Source organism: Chlorocebus sabaeus, chromosome 19 (assembly GCF_047675955.1).
Source record: "Chlorocebus sabaeus isolate Y175 chromosome 19, mChlSab1.0.hap1, whole genome shotgun sequence".
NCBI lineage: Eukaryota > Metazoa > Chordata > Mammalia > Primates > Cercopithecidae > Chlorocebus > Chlorocebus sabaeus.
The window spans coordinates 25,704,132-25,725,488 of NC_132922.1; the positions used below are offsets into that span (position 1 = coordinate 25,704,132).

The following is a 21,357-nucleotide window of genomic DNA, read 5'->3' on the forward strand; positions in this document are numbered from 1 at the left end:
GGGGGCTGGGGGGGGGCACTGTGATTCTGCCCCGAAGGGACTTGGCAATGCCTGGAGATATTTTTGGTTGTCACAACTGTGGGATGCTACTGGCTTCTAGTGGGTAGGAACCAGGGAGAAGCTTACAATGCACAGTTTCTACCCCTTACCCCCACAGCCATAAAGAATTATGTAGCCCAAGATATCATTAGAGCTGAGGCTGAGAAACTCTGATATATAGCAATAGTTTGAGGTTACAGACAGACCCTTGATATTTTAAGGTAGTTCCCTCATTTTCAGCACATACATGACACATTTACATTCTGATGTGTTTTGTTATCAGCCTCACTAGAAGGCAGCTCTGTGAAGGCAGGAGTTTTGTCTCTTTCGCTCACAGCTATTTCTCCTGCACCAGGGTTGTGGTAGGTACTCAGTAAATACTGGTTGAGGGGGCCAGGTGTGGTGGCTCACACCTGTAATCCCAGCAGTTTGGGAGGCTGAGGTGGGTGGATCACCTGAGGCCGGAGTTTGAGACCAGCCTGGGCAACACGGTGAAACCCTGTCTCTACTGAAAATATAAAAATTAGCCGGGCATGGTGGTGGGTGCCTGTAGTCCCAGCTACTCAGAAGGCTGAGGCAGAAGAATTGCTTGAACCTGGGAGGCGGAGGTTGCAGTGAGCCAAAACTACACCACTGCACTCCGGCCCAGGTGACAGAGTACATACATACATGCATACATACATACATACTGGTGGAGGGGGCGGGGTACGGTGGCTCATGCTTGCAATCATTGCACTTTGGGAGGCTGAGGTGGGAGGATCACTTGAGGCCAGGAGCTCAAGACCAGCCTGGGCAACAGAGCAGGACCCTATCGCTACACAAAAGAAAAAAAACGGCTGGGTGTGGTGGCACAAACCTGTAGTCCCAGCTACTCCAGAGGCAAGAGGATGGCTTGAACCCAGGGGAGAGAGGCTGTAGTTAGCTATGATCATGCCACTGCACTCCAGCCCCAGTGACAGGGCAAGACCTTGTCTCAAAATAAATAAATAAAAATAGGCTGGGGGCAGTGGCTGATGCCTATAATCCTAGCACTTTAGGAGGCTGAAGCGGGTGGATCACTTGAGGTCAGGAGTTGGAGACCAGCCCGGTCATCATGGTGAAACCCTGTCTCTACCAAAAATACAAAAATTGGCCGGTGTGGTGGTAGGCGCCTGTAATCCCAGCGACTGGGGAGGCTGAGGCGCGAGAATCACTTGAACCTAGGAGGCAGAGGTTGTAGTGAGCTGAGATTGTGCCACTGCACTCCAGCCTGGGTGACAAAGTGAGGCTCTGTCTCTAAATAAATAAATAAAAAATAAATACTGGTTGAAAGAAAAAAATGAGTGAATTAATGAAGACACACAAATTATATGCACCTGATGCTTAGCATGGAGCCCTGCACACAGTAAATACAAATACAGGTCGATTAGGTTCTTACTCTGCTTCCCTAATGTACCAGTCTAGCCTTCTAGGAAGGTAGGGCTCACGTTTACAGTCTGAGCCCCCCAAAAGGCAAAGTGGAAAGAACATTTATTCAGCACCTCCTGCATGCCAGGACTGTGCTGGCTCTTAGTCCACTCTGTCCCATTGAACCACCCACCAGGCAAGTCCCGGCTGAATCTCCATGTTTCAGATGAGGGCACTGAGGCTGAAAGAGGTGATTTAAGTTGCCCAAGGTCACTCAGTTGGCACGTGGTGGTGAGTTGAGACTCAGGCCCAAGTCTGTCTGACTCCAAAGCCCTCTGGGGGCAGCACCCTGTGGCCTCAGAGACCCCTCCCCACCTCCCACTTTTATTGCAGTCTTGGCCCCTGTGCCATTGCCATTGTTCCTGGGTTCTGGAATTTTCTGTCTGACCTTTAACTGGAGTCCACCTTGTCTCCTCGGCTAAACCTGGCGTACCAGGCGTGTTTCTCAGGCTCACACGGGACTGCAGCACAAACGTGCCTCTTCCTGCCTTTGTGGCTCAGAGACAAAGCATTTGTTTTCCCTCTTTCCCCCTTTTATCCCTTGGACACAGAGGCAGGCAGGCCATTAGCAAATTACTTCAAGGCTGGCTTTAGAAAACATTTCAGGGCACGCCTTTGAGGGTTGTTTTATGCCCGCAATAGATTCTTCTACACTGCTCTGAGTAAATACAAGCCGGAGGCAGGAACCAGGATGAAATGAATGGATTATTTAGATAAATCACGTACAAGGTCGGAAAGACTAAAATCCTGTCCCCTCCCAGCCCCAGCCACGGATACTGCTGTTGTCCCAAACTCTTAAGTAATTGTCTATGGCTTTAAAAAGTTTCTTCCCATAAAACGAGTATTTAAGTGAAGTCCCTGAGTAAAAAGGGCGTATGTGGGTTTTCTACCTCATTGAAAATCTTTGAAGGGACAGTTTGAGAGGAAAGGTTTGGTTGCCGCAAGAACTAATTTTTAAGCACCACAAGCTAAGAAAAGCCACACCCACCATGCATTTACCAGCACATCAATGCACGATCATCCCCATTTCACAGAGGAGGAAATCAAGGCACAGAGAGGGAAGGAGTCTGCCCAAGGTCACACAGCTGGGACGCGGCAGAGCCAGGACTCAACCCCAAGCAGGGGGTCCCCGGCCTTGCGTTTCATTGACTTCTCTTCAAGACTGCACGTGTTCCTATCCCAACTCTGCCTTTATCCTGCTCAGGCAGAGTGTCTAGGCAAGCAACAGAGAGAGGGCACTCACAAGTGTGCAGCTACTGTGTGCGTCGCACGGTGCCAGGGGCTTGCTTCAATCTCATACCTAGCACTTGGTTCTCCTCATTGGACACAGGAAAAAACTGAGGCTTAAGAATGGGTCAGGGCTCCTCAGCCAGGAGTCTGATTCAAGCTGTCAAGGCCAAGGCCAGCTGGTGCCTACCACACAGTAGTGTGGCTACAAGGGAAGGAGCCTGAAGCTTGAATGTATTTAGCATGTATTTATACTCTTGGTGGCATCCCAATGCAACAGAGAATGGCTCTGCACCACCCAACTTCATTTATTCAACCAGCTGGAGAGGCAACTCCTCCGGTGGCACCAACCTGTAACACAGGAAGAGGCCTAGGGGATTCAGGCCAATGCCCATGGTCACACCACTCCCCAGGGTGGGGAAAGAGGGATACCAACAGAGCCTGCCTGTCACCAACCCCCTACCCTGAGAGAGAAGAGGACTTACAGAGAAACCAACAGAGATAGAGCAAGGCAGAGAGACACATCACAGAGACAGAGAGACAGAGGGAGACAGAATGAATGAGCGGCCTTCTTTCCCTGTGCCAAGTCACAGCTTCCAGAGGTTGGGGAATCTGTCTCATAAATTTAAGCCCCACTAATTTGTCCAAGGCCACAAGGGAGCACAGACCCACTGTGAAGGAGACGTCCTGTGAACGAGACACATGTCATGCCCAAGTGCTCGGCTCCTGCCTTGCATTTGCACCTGCCTGCTCCGGTTGCTGTGTGGCCTAGGGTGAGTCACCACACCTCTGGGCCAGCAGAGGGGATACTGAGCCCCTGCACCTGGCAGGGCAGCTGTGAGCCCTGCCACCTCGAGTGAAAGGAGGGCCAGCTCAGGGCTCCTCCCTAAATGCTGAGTCGCTTAATGACTACAGCACTCCTGGCTAGGAGGAACCCAGAAAAAGGGGCTGGCTTAGCCCTTCGCCTGTCCTCAGGTGCTCCCACAAACTGGGCCAACACAGTCAGGTGGTAGAAGTCTCCTGTGTGAAAATGGCAGGCCCTCTCTTTAGGCTCACGCTTGGTCAGTGATGTGGGCAGCCCTGAAGTAATCGGAAGGGTCTGGGGAGAACATCTGCCGGGAGCTGGACTGGAAAGAGCCGTGAATGGGGAGGTCAGAGCCTGGGGTTCCGGACCTGGCTCTGCCACTCGCTTACTGTGCTTCCCCATGGCAGGCACTTTCGCTCTCTGGGCCCAATCCCACCTCTCCCAATCACCATAAGGACCTTATGATTGTTTCTGCACTGTCCCCCAGCAGGACACAGGCCGAGGTTTTCATCATTAGCTGTCATTCCACCCTGCCGTCCCAATCCAAGCCCTCCCGTGTCTGCCTGAGTAAGAAATAAAGGCCTGCCGCCCTGGCCCACTCACACCAAGCCCCGGGTTCACGGCCAGCGGGCAAATTCGCCCACCATCTCGGTCTCCTAAGGCCCTTTCCTCGGCAATTCAACGAAAGCTCGGTAGAACGACAAAAACTACAATTCAGCGTGCACATGACATGGCCACTTGTGCTTCCTAGGAGGGTGAGAGGAGATGAGGCAGGTGCCACTAATCCACCCTAAAAATAGGGGGAAGGATGAGCTTTCGTGTCGGGAGCTGCGGTGTTCACACTTAAACATAAATCAACCGGCAAATTCAGCCAAACTCATGTGCTGGCCCTGTCCACACAGACGTCGAATCCAGCAAAAATTTCCTGACCGACTTAGGGACAGAGAGGAATTATTGCTACCTGCCTCTTTCCCAGGTACAGGGGACAGGAAGTGCCTGGGCTTTGACTGACAACTATTCTGGGAGCAGTAACTTCCCCGGTTTGATGTCTGAGACCCCCTCCCTGGGAGGACTGGAGGGGAGGAGCTTTCAGTGTTGTTTTAATATTTTTTAAAACATAATAAGCTTACAATATCTGGCGGCTCCGAATCTGTGTGCCTTTTCCTCAGTGAAGAAAATCTCTGTTGGCTGCGAGCAGAGAAGCGGCGGAAGGATTCCCGACTCCGGGAAGCCAGGTGTCGGAAGGAAGAGGTACGCTTGAAGGGGGTCCGGCTGCCCGACTCTGCACTCGTCCGTTCATGGCCCACCGTGGTGGTCACCAAATTGAGGGCTTCCTGGAAGGACCTCCTCACGGTGCCCATCCACTGGGTCATGTGGGTCTGAGCCACTGTGAGTTTATCTCCCAGGTAATCCATGGGGCCAGCCAGGAGGAGAGGGAAGGAGGAGGTTAGGGAGGGCGAGAGCAATTAAAACGCCAGTGTCCTCTCCCCTCTTCTGACTCTTTTGCTCATGGAAGTTCTGGGCTTGCTTGGAGCAAAAAAATTTAAAAACAGCAGCTCTCTTCAGGCAAACCAAGGGTAAGTAAACATCCCCGAGCCAGCAGCCGGCTGCATCCACGGGTGCCGCTCAGAATTAAGAGGCAGCTAAGTGCCAGGCTGCGAGTCCACCCCAGCGGAGTTGTAAAGTCAACACACTGGGCAGTCCAGGTTCCAGTTCCAGGGCTCACCCAGCTGATCGCGGAGACAAGGAGCTTTGAGGAACAAGCCGGCTGCACTCACTCCAGGGCGTGACGGTCCCCGAAAGGCGGGGGGTGGGGGTGGGTGGAGGGGGCGGCCTTGGGCACCCTTGTCCTCACTTCCCTTCAGGTAGGCAGCCCCCCTGAGGTACACCCTGGAAGGTTCCGGTGGGCAAGCTGCCGCGCCCTGCTGCCCCCTGCCCGGTTGCCCTCGGCCAGACCCCGCTCACCTGACCCATGCAGGTTTTCTGTCCTTTGGCTGGAGATTCCAAACCTGTCGGCCGGCAGGCGGCTAGCTCACTTCCGGAGGCAGCCACCAGGGCCCCCGGGTCCCCTGGCTGAGCAGCCCGGGATGACATCAGCCCCCGTCTTAGCGAGGGGCTTCGCTGCCCAGGAATGCAGGAGGGGCCTCGGGGAGGCGGAGGCGGTGGCGGTGGCCGCCCAGGGAGCTGACGTCCGCCCCCATTTTTTTCTCCCCCAAGTCCCAACTCGCTCACGGTCCCTCGGGGCTGATGGCAACTTCACGTGCTTGCCAGCCTACCTACCCCTGTGCCCTCACCGCAAAAGCGCACCAGGAAATGCGGCTGCACGTGTGTGCATGTGTGTGCACGTGTGTGTGTGTGCCTGTATGTCGGAGATCTGGCAACCCCGGGGAAGGTTAGCACTGCTGGGAAACGGCTTCTGCCTCTACGGTTACAGGCAGTGTCTTGGGACCTCTGGTTGGCTGTCAGTCTGTCTCCCTCTCGTGGTCTGTTTCTGTTGATTTCTCAACCTCGCTCTCCTCCCTCTCCCTGTGTCTCAACTTCCACTTGCTTGTCTCTAAGCTTCTCTCCTCTCTCTCCTTTTCAGCTGTCTCTCCCTCCCTCTCTGGAAGGCAACACTGAGCCAGGTGAGACAGTCCCTGAGGTCACCCCAGGAAGGACTGAGGAGGGCTGTATTTCAGTACAGGTGGAGTTGCCATGGCAACCCGGGGCACAGCATCTGCCCCGTCCTGGGCAGCAGGCTCAGCACTAGGAGCAATGGGAATGATTCATGGTTTACACCAGGTCACATGAGCTAGCTGGGTTTTAACCCTTACAGGGCTGGAGTACTAGGCTTAGGGGTACGACTAGACCCTAACACCCACTGCCCTCGGCCAGGCCCCGCTCATCTGACCCATGCAGGTTTTCTGTCCTCTGCCTGGAGACTTCAAACATGTCAGGGGTTGTAAGAAGCGGGTGGGCAGCAGCTGGATCCTGGAGGTCAGGCATACCTGTTAAAGAAGGTTTCTCTTTCCAGCAGGGATCCACGTCCCCCCAACCCCACTACTTTTACAGACAAAGAAATGCAGATTCAGAGACATAGATTCGCTTGCCCAAGGTCACACAGCAAGGATGCTGCCAGGGCATGCACCAGAGCTGCTCCCCACCCCAGGTTTTCCCAGGTCTGACATGGTACCTGGCCCAGAGTCAGGACTCTGTAAATATTTATTCTTCGGACACCAAGTACACGATTGAAACCCAGGTCGCTCAGAATGCATCCTATGTCCTTTCCACCACCACCTCAGTTCAGTTTTGAACAAATATTTGTTTTCTAGACACTGGTCAAAGGGCCTCACTTGAGAAAGTTTATCACAAAGGATTCTCTGGCAATGTGGTCAACAGATCTCTTTCTTCTCCATGTATTCCTAGTCTTTACAGCTATTCATTCTCTTTCTCTCCCTCTCTCTCTTCTCTCTTTCTTCTTCTTCTTTTTTTTTTTTTTTTTTTTTTTTTTTGGATACAGGATCTCACTCTGTTGCCCAGGCTGGACTGCAGTGGCGTGATCATAGCTCACTGCAGCCTTGGCCTCCCAGGCTCAAGTGATCCTCCCACCTCAGCCTCCTGAGTAGCTGAGACTACAGGTATGTGTAGTCCCAGCTAAATTAGCCCAGCTAATTTTTTTGTGTGTTATTTTTGTAGAGACAGGGTTTCACCATGTTGTCCAGGCTGGTCTCGAACTCCTAGACTCAAGTGATCCACCTGCCTCAGTCTCCCAAAGCATGAGCCACCATATCCAGCCTCATTCATTCTTTCACTCTCTGATTTAATAAAGATTCAGAGGGTGCCTACTCTGAGCCAGGCACTGCATAGAGATTAACAACAGAGGGCTCAGAGCCCAGCAGGGGATGACAGTGGTGGCTAATATTTATTAAGAGGAAACTAAATGTCCAACACCATTCTAAGCATTCACAGGAATCAACTAATGAATTTTTTTGCATGAACCCATTTGACAGAGGAGACTGAGCTCCACAGAGGTGAAATCATGTACCAAGGTTATGCCTGATAGGTGTCCTCCAAGATGACCATCAATAATCCTTCCCCCCTTTTATCCATACCCTGGTGTGGTCCCTTCCCACAACGAATCAAGGTTGATCCGTGTGGTTAGCAGAGTAAAGAAGAAGTGATGGGCCGGGCTTGGTGGCTCATGTCTGTAATCCCAGCACTTTGGGAGGCCGAGGCGGGTGGATCACGAGGTCAGGAGTTCAAGACCAGCCTGGCCAACATGGTGAAACCCCATCTCTACTGAAACTACAAAAATTAGCTGGGCATGGTGGCAGGCACCTGTAATCCCAGCTACCCGGGAGGCTGAGGCAGGAGAATCACTTGAACCCGGGAGGCGGAGTTTGCAGTGAGCTGAGATCGTGCTACTGCACTCCAGCCTGGGTGACAGAGTGATGCTCCGTCTCAAAAAGAAGAAGAAGAAGAAGTGACAGTGTAGAACTTCTAAAGCTTGGTCATAAAAAGCATCATGGTTTCCACCTTGTTCTCTGAGGTCATGCTAGGGAAAGCCAGTCGCCATGTTGTGAGGATGCTCAAGCAGTCACACACAGAAACCCACATGGAGAGAATCTGAGGCCACCAGCCAACAGCTAGCACCACATGCTGGCCGTGTGAGTAAGCCACTATGGAAACAGATGCTCCATCTCTAGTCAAACTCTTAGCTGACTGTAGACTGGCCAATATCTTGGGTACAACCTCATAAGAAACTTTAAGTCACAGTCACTCAGCCACACTGCTCCCAAATTCCTGGCCCATAGAAATCACAGAGATACAAGTGCCCAGAGGCAAGTAGGTACATGGTCCATGAGAAAACTGAAGGTTGAAGGTGAAGGTGGGGTGGGGGGCTCTTGCAGCAGCCTATATACCTCATGTTGATATATCCAGAAGCATTACCCCACCGTGCAGGTGAGGAAACACAAAGGGCCAGGTCACACTGCCATGAGTGCCTGGCTCTACCTTCCACCACATGCAGCCTCCTAGGTCCCAGGACCTCTGGCATCCAAAGTGTGCCTCCAAAGTTTGCCCATTTTCCCCACACAGATTGCCCATAGTGAGCTCCTACACCAGGAAGTCCTCTTCATGGCCCTGCTCCCTCACCACGCAGGCCCGGGACATCCAGGGTGGAAACAGGAACAGACCTGAGAAAGAGCTGAGTCCTCCCCCCGGTCCCAGGAAAGTCACATCAGAAATACCTAGAGAGCTGGAATGGCACACAGCTTTTTAACAGATCATCTGGACATCGGGATGGGAAATCCACTGGGGTCCTCAGGAGGAAAAATGTTAAATCAAAGTGGAAAGTAAAACACCTTTAAAAAGATCATACCCAGTGTTGTCAAGGTTGTGGTGAAAGAGACACATATACCCACAGCAGATGGACATTAAAACTGGTATATATTTCCTGTAAGAAATTTAATACTCTAAATCAAAAGTCTTAAAAAATAATGGCTTGTCAGTAAATGACATGCATATTGAAATGTACAGCTGAAATGTACTGATGTCTATACTTTTTTTTTTTTTTTGAGATAAAGTCTCGCTCTATCGCCCAGCCTGGCATGCAAGTGGCACGATCTCGGCTCACTGCAACCTCTGCCTCCTGGGTTCAAGCAATGCTCCTGCCTCAGCCTCCTGAGTAGCTTGGGATTACAGGCGCCCGCCACCATGCCCGGCTAATTTTTGTATTTTTAGTATTTTTAGTAGAGACAGGGTTTCACCATGTTGCCCAGGCTGGTCTTGAACTCCTAACCTCGTGATCTGCCCGCCTCAGCTTCCCAAAGTGCTGGGATTACAGGCGTGAGCCACCATGCCCAGCCAATAATTTATTTTGAAATACACACACACACAAATGGAGTGCTGGGTGCTGTGGCTCACACCTGTAATCCCAGCTCTTTGGGAGCCTGAGGTGGGAGGATTGTTGGAGCCCTGTAGTCCCAGCTACTCTGGAGGCTAATGCAGAAGGATTGCTTCAGCCTGGGTAGTTAAGGTTGCAGTGAGCTGTGATCACACCACTGCACTCCAGTCCGGGCAACAGAGTGAGATCCTGTCTCAAAAAAAACAAAACAAAAAAAAGTGCCATGGATGGATGGCTACATTTTAATAAAGCACACATAGCAAAAAAAAATATTTTTTTTGAGATGCAGTCTCGCTCTGTCATCCAGGCTGGAGTGCAGTGGTGCGATCTCGGCTCGCTGCAAGCTCCACCTCCTGGGTTCACGCCATTCTCCTGCCTCAGCCTCAGGAGTAGCTGGGACTACAGGCGCCCACACCACGCCCAGCTAATTTTTTTGTATTTTTAAGTTTCCTGTGAGACACCTGGTCATGGGGGGGGGGCGGTTTCACCGTGTTAGCCAGGATGGTCTCAATCTCCCCACCTTGTGATCTGCCCCCGTCGGCCTCCCAAAGTGCTGGGATTACAGGCGTGAGCCACTGCGCCTGGCCACATAGCAAATTTCATAGAATCTAGCTGATGGGTATTTTCCTATATAATTTTTCTATATGTTTGAACATTTTCATAATAAAAAGGGGAGGGGGGCGCTGTGTCTAACTTTTGACCCTATAGTTAGTGATCCAGTTCCACAAACAGGAATTCCTTTGGAAATAACAATAATAATATACAAACATTTTGCTCTAAGAATGTTTATCACAGTCACATAGATAATGATGAAAAGGTGTAAGAACCTAATTGTTCAAAAAGGGACTTGCTCAGTGTGGGGCAAGCCATGCTGGGCCAGAGGCAAAAGGAAAAAAATAAGTAACACTAATCCTGTTTTTATTTATAGTTCTGGTTTCTTTCTCATCATAAATTTTTGCATTAATTTAATTTTTTTAACACAATTAAAATATTTATAGTGATCAGTGACTTTTCTTGATGTCCCCCAATTTTGTGCCCTGCGTGAGCACCTCACTTCCCTTATTCTACACCCACCCCGTCCTTGCTAAATAAGTATAGCATCATGATTAAGGGTTTGGAGACCTAGCTATAGCTCTTACTAGCTGTGTGACGGTGAGCAAGTGACTTGACTTCTCTGGTTTTCAGAGATGAAGTCATTGAACTCATCATTTTCATCGATGCAGCTGGTACTGCCCCTGATTGAGATCCCCTTTTCTAGAAGGTGCACACACACCCTTCAGCTGCCGTGAATGCTGGTTACAAAAGGTTCAGAGCTCCACCCTCCTCTGGAAACTGCCCTTACTGAAGGCTATGCCGAGATGCCCACGGCCAATGACTGACCAATACAGAACACAACACCCAGGTCTCCTTGCCTTAAGGCATCACCAACTCAGTGATGCAATTCACACTCTGGGGGTGCCCATGGGACTGGGCTGAGGCTGGGGCTCAGCTGAAACCACATCTGTACTTAGCTTTGTCCCCTGCCCCAGTTGTTGCCCTTTCTTCCTTATGGGTTTCACTTGAGAGCTTTCCCTCGATGAATCGCTGCACCAGAATCCTCATGTCAGTCTCTGCTTCTAGGGAACCTGACCGAAGACCACCACCACCATCACCACCATCACCACTGCTAACTGAGCACTTACTATGTGCCAGGCATTACACTGCATCACCATCAGCTCCTCCCAACAATGAAAGGAGGCTGATACCATTAATATGATTATCACTGCCATTTTACAGATGGAAAAACTGCGGCAGAGAGAAGTGAAATGACCAACCCAAGGTCACACAGCTATTAAGTGGTGGAGTTTGGCACCCCCCACCCCGCCCCGTCTCACACCTGTGACAAGCTATATATCCTGGCCCTCACCAAATCAGTCTGGATGGTGACAAGCGCCCAGAAAAGCAGAGACCAAATGGCAGGTGGGATCATCCAGTTCTGCCTCCTTCCAGAAAGGGGAGAGGGGTGCAGAAGTAAGCTACAAAGCCAGATGCCTGCTTGTTCCCTCCTGGCTTCCTTTAGGTACAGAGCGGTCTGCAAGTGTGACTATAAAAAGCTTCGCTTCCTGAAAACTGGGGCAGCGCAAGCATTCTCCCCCAGAGGACTTTTTCTGCAAAGTCTTCTGTTCTCTCCAGGAAACTCTTGGGATGTTTTGGGCATCAAAAAAGAAAGAAAACCATCTCTTTCTTACATAATTAATCCAAAAAATGCTGGAGAAGCTGCTGAGATCCAGGAAGTAAATGGGAATTTCATCTACAATGTGAGGTGAGGCACAGAGATCGCCATTTCTAGACAAGCACGTGTGATTTCAGAAATCAGAAAATGGGCCAGGCGTGGTGGCTCATGCCCGTAATCCCAACACTTTGGGAGGCTGAGGCGGGTAGATTCCCTGAGGTCAGGAGTTTGAGAGCAGCATGGCTGACAGGGTGAAACCCCATATCTACTAAAAATGTAAAAATTAGCTGGGAGTGGTGGTGGGCACTTGAAATCCTAGCTATTTGGGAGGCTGAGGCAGGAGAATTGCTTGAACCTGGGAGGTGGAGGTTGCAATGAGCTGAGAACACACCATTGTATTCCAGCCTGGGCAGCAGAGCAAGAGGAAGGGAGGGAGGGAAGAAGGGAGGGGGGAGGGGGAGGGGGAGAGAGAGAGAAAGACAGAGAGAGAGAGAGAGGAAGAAGAAATCAGAATATGTCATTCATTCATTCATTCATTCAACAAGCATTCCCCGGACAGTTACTTTCTGCAAGCTCAGTGTTGGGTTTGAGGGGACCTACAGTCTCTGAAGAGCTCAGTATATCTGATTCTTAGCCATTAAGGGTGGAAGGTGTCCCCAAAGTTCAACTCAAATCTGAGGCTATCACATTTTCTCTCCAAAGTCTAATACAAACATGTATAATTTCAAGAATCCTTGGTCTGGTGGAAGAAAGAAATAGGAAAAGAAATGAACAATTGCCAAGGGTTCTGATGAACAAGTGAATAACATGCTATGGGAACATAACAGGGAGGGGTGAGCCCCAACCAAGAAATTCAAAGGTTGAGGAAAGAACAGGGAAATGATCACTTATTAAAGACTTAAAATTAAAAGAAGGGTATCTGGGTGGGATTTTGAAGGATAAATAGGAGTATTCCAAGAGGGCTGAAAACGAGAACACCACGCGCAAAGGCCAGAAAGTAGGGGCACGTTCAGTCTTGCCCTCAGAGTTCTGGACATGTGGCATCCCTGCCTACCACTGCCTTCCCCTCCTCTTCCGCCTCCAAGACAACCTTCAGCTTTTTCCAGATCTCCTGCAGGAGGTCCCATTTATATGACCCTCCTCACATCCTGCTTCCTAAAAGATTGGACATTCCAGGACTATGCATCCTAGACTAAGAGGTACACTAATATTATATTAATAAAGAAGGTGGGGCCGGGAGCAGTGCCTCACGCCTGTAATCCTAACACTTTGGGGGTCTGAAGTGGGCGGATCGCCTGAGGTCAGGAGTTCAAGACCAGCCTGGCCAACATGGCAAAACCCCATCTCTACTGTGGGGGCAGGTTCCTATAATCCCAGCTACTCAGGAGGCTGAGGCAGGAGAATCGCTTGAACCCGGGAGGTGGAGGTTGTAGTGAACCAAGATTACATGACTGCACTCCAGACTGTGCAATAGAGCGAGACTCCATCTCAAAACAAAACAAACAAAAAAGAAGGTGGTACAGTGGAAATAATAACAACCACTAATGGAGGATTTACTGTATACTAGGAAATGGTTACTCGCACATCTCACCTCATTTAACCCTCAAAACAACCCTTAAGGGTGAGTCCTGTTAGCGATGTTCCCCATTTTGCAGAGAACAGTGAGGTTTAAAGAGCCAAAGGACTTGCCCTGGGCTAGGTGCAGTGGCTCACACCTGTAATCCCAGTACTTTGGGAGGCTGGGGTGGGCGGATCACAAGGTCGGAGTTTGAGACCATCCTGGCTAACACGGTGAAACCCTGTCTCTACTAAAAATACAAAAAATTAGCTGGGCGCAGTGGCACATGCCTGTAGTCTCAGCTACCTGGGAGGATGAGGTGGGAGAATCACTTGAACCTGGGAGGCAGAGGTTGCAGTGAGCCGAGATCGCGCCACTGCACTCCAGCCAGGGTGACAGAGCGAGACGCCCTCTCAAAACAAAAAAAAAAAGGGGGGAGGGGGACTTGCCCAAGGTCACTGAGCTGGCAAGAGGGCTCTGGGACTTGAATCCAGACCTGTCTGATCCCGAGTGGTGAAGCACTTCACCACCTCACTTCTCTACAGTTATCTGGGTTGTTCCCCATGGCCTCTTGTGAGCGTCAGGAAACGTCTTCAGAAGGGCTTGCCCAGTTGCCAACTGCATTAGTTTCCCTTTCTTGTCAACTGGCCTGGTGACAAATTCCCAGGACTACATGTGGGAAGGGCTGGCTCATGAACTCAGCTTTAACCTACTTTTTTCTCTCTTTCAGATGGGGCAACACCGTCAGTCAGAGGGTAGCAGATGGCACAGGGCTTCCGCGTAAGGTCTGCATCACCGGAGTCATGGTTTTCTCATCTTGTATGAGGCCCACTCGCTTCAAAAGGTTGCGACAAAAAAACAACTGAGATAATTTGTGCCCCTGGCACGTAGTAAACACTCAATAAGGCCGGGCGCAGTGGCTCACACCTGTAATCCCAGCACTTTCAGAGGCTGAGGCGGGTGGATCACTTGAGGCCAGGAGTTCGATACCAGCCTGACCAACACGGCAAAACCTCATCTCTACTAAAAATACAATAATTAACCAGGCATAGTGGTGTGCACCTGTAGTTCCAGCTACTCAGGAGCCTGAGGCAGGAGCATCTCTTGAACCCAGGAGGTGGAGGTTGCAGTGAGCGGAGATCGTACCACTGCACTCCAGCCTGGGTGACAGAACAAGACTCTGTCTCAAAACAACAACAACAACAACAATACTCAATAAATGGTGACCACAAGGGATAATCGTTTTTCTATTATAATTCCTATCATCTTACTGTTCCAATGAATCACAGGACCCTAGACAGTCAGAACCAGGACACCAGCAGGGACCAACCCAGGCCAACCTTCCCACTTAACTAAAGAAACAGGCCCAGACCGAGGGCTGCCCTAAGGCCTCACGGTCCGTCTGCAGCAGGCGCCCTCTCTGGTATCTCCCAGGAACTGTGCATGATCTGAACTTTGACAGCGTCTGCAACCTCACATATTACCTGTTTCCCCAGCTTCTTTCTACCCTGGATAAACTGGACAGATGTTCATCCTGGAATGTGCCATGCCATCTCTTGTTCAGCCTTTTGCATATGCTGTTCCCTCTGGCTAAGACACCTTTCCACCCCGTCCTCACCTGGCCAGCATCTAGTCCACCACAGCTCACCTTAGATACTCCTGCCTCTGAGACACCTCCCCCGTTTCCTTATGTCCATGGGGGCAGGGGGCACCTCTGGGCTCCCACCCTGCCTATGTAACCCCCACTGAATCACATGGTTTGCCTGGCTGTAATTTGGTTTACCCATCAGTCTTCCCCTCTGGGTCCCGAGCCTGTGGGTGGCAGGGACGTGTCCTGTCCACCCTTGATACTCAACATCCTCAAGAGGCTCTCATCGCACCCACCATGTGAAATGAAGGAATCACTGAGGCTTGAACCCAAGTCACAGGACTCCAAACATCCCCCTTGGGAGACTTGTTTCCAAGACAACAGAGAAAGGAATTCAGATAAAAGAAAAAAAAAATAGAAATGACTTGATTTTATAAGTCAATCCCAGATTATTTATAAACCAAGCCCAAGATTATTTCCTTGTGTTAATTTATCACATTCTTCTTCAAATAGTCATTTTAGTGACCTAAGATGTCTTTAATTAACCTTGGGATGAGAAAAAAAAAATCATCTGGCAAGGAAATATTTCTAGAAACAGAAACTCATCACCTTTCTTTATCAGTCCCCACCCTCAGCTCAAGTAGAAAGCAGCGTTTTCCACGCTGTGGAGAGTCTGCCATGTAGCCCTGCCTGGCATGGCGAAGCCGATCAGTAATTACAGCCCCTCTTCCAAGAGCCAGGCCTCTCATAAGGCTGCAAACCCTGGCCTTCTCTAAAATGGAAAAACGCAGGCAGCAGGCCCCTACCTAATTCCCCTGCCTGACTTATCTCGCTGGGCCACCCAGTGGTTCTGGGGGTGATCAGCCCCGGGAAGGAGGAGGGGAGCTCTGCTGGTGTCTTTGGCCACACTGCCTGGGGCTGGACAGCACGCTTCTTTCCACCGCAGTAGCTGAAGTTCCACATGGTTGGCTCAGTTAGCAAAACAAAGCAAAATGTTCTTGGGAAACAGCAAATGAGAACAGGGATGCGGAACATGTGACTTCCCCCAAGAAATGTATTTCTGACCAGTGAGTTTGCTTTACTTGGCTGACCTGCCCCCTAAGCAACACTCCGAGATTATGAAGGTCTCCATGAGCATCATAAAAGATTGAAAAAATGAGAAGGCCTTTCTGGCCTTTCTTTCCTTGCTCCCTCCCTCTTGTCCTGACTTCAACAAGCACTTAATCTTGAGTGCCTCCTATGAACCAGGTACTATAGCAGGGAAGCAAGAGACCCACTCCTGATTCTACGCGACTGTTTTACTTGGGGTTTGTAGTAAGCACAGTCGCAACTCACAGTAGCTGTCATTCACCAAGGGACTACTGTGCGCCCTACTGCCTCGCTGACAGGTATAACCCAGGAAGGCTGTAATCTTCAGTGTATGATGGGACAACAAAGGCTCTGGACAATGACATCGCTAGTCCAAGTCATGCATCTGCTATGTGCAGAGCGGTGACACAACCCACGGCTGGGTGGAACTCAAAGCCTGTGCCCTTAACCACCGGGCTACCCTGCCCCTGTGAATACCCCCATTTGTGTCCGCTGAATTATGGGGTACAGAAGATGTGGTCACAGGAAGGAAGACCTTGACGTGTGTTCCTCCGTCCCTCCACTCCATTTGGCTTTCTCCTACTCACATGTAGATTGGCCGCGAACCCCAGCTGAAGCCTGACGGTGAAAAGCACAAAGTTTGCCAACATGGCTTTGGGGACCCCCTCCTGTACTCCGTTCTGATAAAAACTCAACCACGCTAACAGCTCCAGTGACCAGCAGGTCTGGGTGGCCTCAGAGGGCATCTTCCATGCCCTTCTGCCCAGGCTGAATGGAGAGGAAGAGCCAGGCTCTGCCCCACACCACTGTGGGGCCCCAGGCAATGCTCCCCTTCTCTCCGGGATGTGATTCCCCAAGGGGGCTACCCAGGAAGACCACAGGAAAGACCAACTCAAAACCCTCGGCCTTCCTCTGCAAAGCCACCAGACCCACTTACAAATACTGTGTGGCCTGGGGCCCTTACACAGCCTTCTCCTGCCGCAGGTGCCTCCTTTTGCAGATGGAAATCATGACACCTACCTCCCAGGTATCGGTGCAAACCAAGAGCACACAGCAGGCCCCCAGCAACAGGCACAGATATTCCAATGGGGACTGCCCCATTGGAATCCACCATTGGAATGAGTGTGGCTTAAGTACCCACATTTGGCCATATGCGGTGGCTCACACCTGTAATACCAGCACGTCAGGAGGCCAAGGTGGGTGGATCACGAGGTCAGGAGTTTGAGACCAGCCTGACCAACATGGTGAAACCCCATCTCTACCAAAAATACAAAAATTAGCCTGGTATGGTGGCACACGCCTATAATCCCAGCTACTCGGGAGGCTGAGGCAGGAGAATCGCTTGAACCTGGGAGGCAGAGGTTGCAGTGAGCCGAGATTGCACTACTGCACTCCAGCCTGGGTGACAGAGCAAGACTCTGTCTCGGGAGAAAAAAAAAAAAAAAAAAAAAGTACCTACATTTTGAAAACCAAACTTATAAAGAGAAATGCCCTCTTCCCCAGGCTAAATCAACACTCGTCCAAAGGCTGCTCTGATGCTCTGACAGGGTACATATTTCTTAAGAGCTGACAGGATATATTGTGTGTGCCAGGCCCCATATCATCTCACGTCATCCTCGCAAGCATGGTTTAGGTTAAAGCTCCAAAGTCTGACTGCCTGGCCCTCCAGCTCCTTGCTGTGTGATCCTGGGCAAGTAGCTTACCTTCTCTGAGCCTCACCTTCTTTGCCTTTAAAAGGGGAGAAAAACAGTACCCTTCTTACCAAGTGGTGGTAACATTATATGCTCTGACCAACTCATGGGAACAAAACAAGTATCCCCATTGTACAGAGAAGAAAATTGAGGCAGAGAGTGAAGGCTGGAGGTTGTGCAGTGGCTTAGTGGCAAAGTCTGACTTGGAGGCCTGTGCTCAGCAGCTTTGGCTCTCTGGGCAAGGGAACAGTGGTACCATGCCCCACCCCCATCATTTCCATCACTCAGCTGGGCAGCCCCCGCCCCTCTCTCATCTCATAGCTGCGGTGAGGAACGGTCTCCACTTGCAGAGCACGCCTCCACACAGGAGTGCTTTCTCCTGACCCGGCTGGAGGTCTGTTCTCACGTGACTCGCTTCTCTGCACGCGGAGAGCCTCTCTTTTGCGCCACCCACGCTGTTCCAGGAGCCATGCTGGGGTGGGCGGGGAGGGCAGGGAATGGGGCAGCCAGGCAGCCCTGGCATCTTGACAAAGGGGTATCACTCCACAGGTCCCCATGGCAGCCCACCTTTTGGGTACAATGCACATTCCACAGCCTCAGTGTCCTAGACCTTGGGCTAGCATGGATTTAATCTCTTCCAGAGGCCCCGGCATCAGGGCAATCAAAGCAAACCCCCCCAGCTCCCTCCACCCAGTTTTTTCCAACCCAGAGCTGCCTGCAGATCCTACGCAGCCTTGATGCTTCTTGCTTCTGAGTCACAGCTGTAAGGTTACTCTCCAGACCCTATCACAGCACCCTTTCACTTACACTTTAATAATTACAATTACTTGGTATTTCTCTAATTGTTTATTTATTACTGTCCCTCTAAGGAAGGCTTATAAGAACAGAAATCTTCTATGTCTTAGTCTCTGCTATTGCCCCCTGTGCCTGGCACACTGGAGGCATTCGGTGTTTGCTGAATGGATAAATGAATGAATGAAGTAAAGAAGGGAAGGAGAGAGAGGAGGGGAGGGGAGGGGATGGAAGAACTACTATTCTATTTGCAACGCAATGCCTTCTCTTCCCCACCCCTTTCTCTGGCCAATTTCTATTTTGTGCTGATGCCACCACCTCCAGGAGCCTTCTTTGCTGCTCTCTCCTCCAAGTAAAGTGCCTTCTCTGTGTTCCTCAACTCCTGGGCTTCTCCCATCACAGTATTCTCTTTGCCATTCTGTATGTGTCAACTTTTCACAACCCTCTGCCTACCAAATCCTGGCCAATGGGACTTGGGGGCAAGTGGACTACAGGGAGAAGTCTTCCTCGTGATGCACCCTCTTCCTTGGTGGGATGTTGTCTGGGCTCCTGAGGATGGCTGGAACTGTGGCAGCCATTTGGGGACCATGAGGCAATAAGATGCTCAGAAAAGTGTAGGAAGATGCGAAGAACCTGGGTGGATCTCTGCATCCAGGACTTGGAAAACTTCCCGTAAAGGGCCATATAGTAAATATTTCAGGCTTTGCAAGTCACATGCAGTCTCTGTCACACCTTCTTTGTGTTCTGGGTGGGTTTTGGTTTCTTTTACAACCTTTTAAAAGTGCAAAACTCATTCTTAGTTCACAGGCCATACTTTGCCGAACCCCATACTAATACCAGCTGGTGAACTCATCACAGAGAGGACAGGAAGAACTCCCAGCTTAGCTCCCCAACTACCATCTGCAGCAGGCAGGGAACACGTCTGGCTCTGTAGCTCCAAATCCTCCCTCCCCATCTGATCCCAGGGACAGTGCTATTGCTGGCAAGCCCAGCAGAAAACCTAGGCTTCCTCCATTGGGTGCTGCACCTTCAAAGAAATTTTTTGTCTTGGCTAGAGAAGACCAGGACCAGAGACGAGGGAGGAGAAAGCCGAAGGCCGACCAGAACGGTGAGGTCATGCTAAGTCAAAAAGGATCAGGAAACAGAACCATGAAAAGGAACAAAGATGAGGCTGCAATTTGAGCATAAGGGGATGAGTCTAGAGGGGGCTTAGCAGTCATCAGTATTCCTGCAGCTTATCATTTACATGTTTCTTGATTTTTTTTTTTTTTTTTTTTTTTTTTTTTTGAGACGTAGTCTTATATTGTCGCCCAGGCTGGAGTGCAGTGACGCGATCTGGGCTCACTGAAAGCTCCGCCTCCCAGGTTCACATCATTTTCCTGCCTCAGCCTCCCAAGTAGCTGGGACTACAGGCGCCCGCCACCACAACTGGCTAATTTTTTGTATTTTTAATAGAGATGGGGTTTCACCATGTTAGCCAGGATGGTCTTGATCTCCTGACCCGTGATCCGCCCGCCTCAGCCTCCCAAAGTGCTGGGATTACAGAGGTGAGCCACTGCGCCCAGGCTCTTGCTGTTCTTTTAGAGATACATAGCATTTGTAACTTTTATTGTTTTTTGCTCCCAGATGCTGGAATGTGATTCTGTGCCAAGACTGGACCACATGGCACCCCGCCTTTCGTAAGAACCACACCTACCTTTCCCCATAGAATCTCTAGAATCACAGAGTGAACAGGATGGTAACTCTGCCATTTTACAGAGGAAGAAACTGAGGCTCAGCGATATTCGGTGTTGTACTCAAGGTCACTCAGCTAGGAAATGACCGCATGAGGCCCGGACCTGGGCTTGTCTGGTCTGCAGGCTGGGGAACTTTTGTACATACACTCTGGAGGCAGCCTTCCTCATGTCTCAGGAAACACCACCTGAGACTCAGCGCACTCATATCTGTCTGTCTTGTTGATTACAGTATCCCCACCCCTTAAAACACTCAATAAAGGGCTGGGGAACGAACAAGCGGACATAGCATAGAACCATGCACAGAGCTGGGGCTCGGCGAGAATCAGAGGGAGGGAGGAGGGAGAGACAGGAAGGAAGGGCTGGTTTCCTGGTGCTCCCAGATCCACCCAGGACACAGGCTGTGCTCATGAAAACACAAAGTCGTGAGAATGCGGATGTGTACCTCCTGGGGCCGGGCTCAGACAGCAATGGTGACGCATCTTCCTAAGCGTTCATTTTCACAATCACCTTTCTCAAGGTACATGACATATTTTCTTACAACACTGCCCAGAGCTTTAATCCTACCTCCCTACCTTTTCTTTTCAGAAAGAAAAGGAGGCCTGGAGAGGCCACTGGAGGAAGGCCCGGGGGTTCTGCTGCGTGAGCCTTCACTAAAATGAACTAGCTGGTCCCGCTCTGCTCCTTCTTCGAGTTCTCTTTAGAGGTATTCTCATTCTCACCTTTTACTTCTCACCCTGGGACCTGCTCACCTCCCACCTGCTGCGGGGCCTTGGATAGATCCAGGTGCTGCCTGGGCCTGCGTCCTCTCAGCCAACGAGGAGGGTTGCCATGACGATCTGTAAGTGCCCTTCAGGACTCCACTCCTGATTCATTCACTCCACAAAGCCACCCTGGGGGTCCGCACGTGCCACCCGCAGCACAACACGCTGGTCCCTCTGGAGGACTCCGAGCTCTGGGCAAATGACCCACACCTGCGTTTAAACTGGGCAGCCCTGCTCCCGTTTCACCACCCTTCATCCCAAGTCTCAAGAAGGCAACAGAAAATGCCCTGTTTGGAGCTTTGGCAGAACATTCCCTCTCTCAAGAAGGTCTGAGTTGATGGTTTGCTTTCTTCAAAAACAAGAGCGATGCTTGAAGTTGGGAGCAGCTTTCATGTTTGGATGTGGACACCTGCACAGTCCTCAGGGTGGCCCCAGGTATCTCTCTCTCCTCCCTCCCTTCTTTAATCCAAAGTGAAAAGTCCTGAGAGGCAAGGTAGGGGGCTGGCAAAGTGCCTGCAAACCAGCATCA

The 21,357-nt window shown here is 50.7% G+C and overlaps 1 protein-coding gene and 1 long non-coding RNA gene across 5 annotated transcripts in view; one reads left to right on the plus strand and one right to left on the minus strand.

Annotated features, from left to right (window-relative positions):
• The window catches only part of KIAA1671 (KIAA1671 ortholog), a 254,784-nt gene that overhangs the window by 80,105 nt on the left and 153,322 nt on the right, over positions 1-21,357 (minus strand). The window contains exon 1 of one of the 4 annotated variants that reach the window (XM_073006864.1): positions 4,648-6,956. The exons of the other annotated variants lie outside the window; for them this stretch is intronic. Within the exon in view, the coding sequence (XP_072862965.1) occupies positions 4,648-4,932 (285 nt within the window). The 5' untranslated portion in view covers positions 4,933-6,956. Of the gene's footprint in view, positions 1-4,647; positions 6,957-21,357 lie in introns of those variants that run through there. 4 annotated transcript variants of the gene reach the window in all.
• Positions 3,520-14,598, plus strand: LOC140709117 (uncharacterized). Its single transcript, XR_012089508.1, has 3 exons — positions 3,520-4,493; positions 4,687-4,923; positions 13,902-14,598. It is a non-coding gene; the product is annotated as an uncharacterized lncRNA (long non-coding RNA).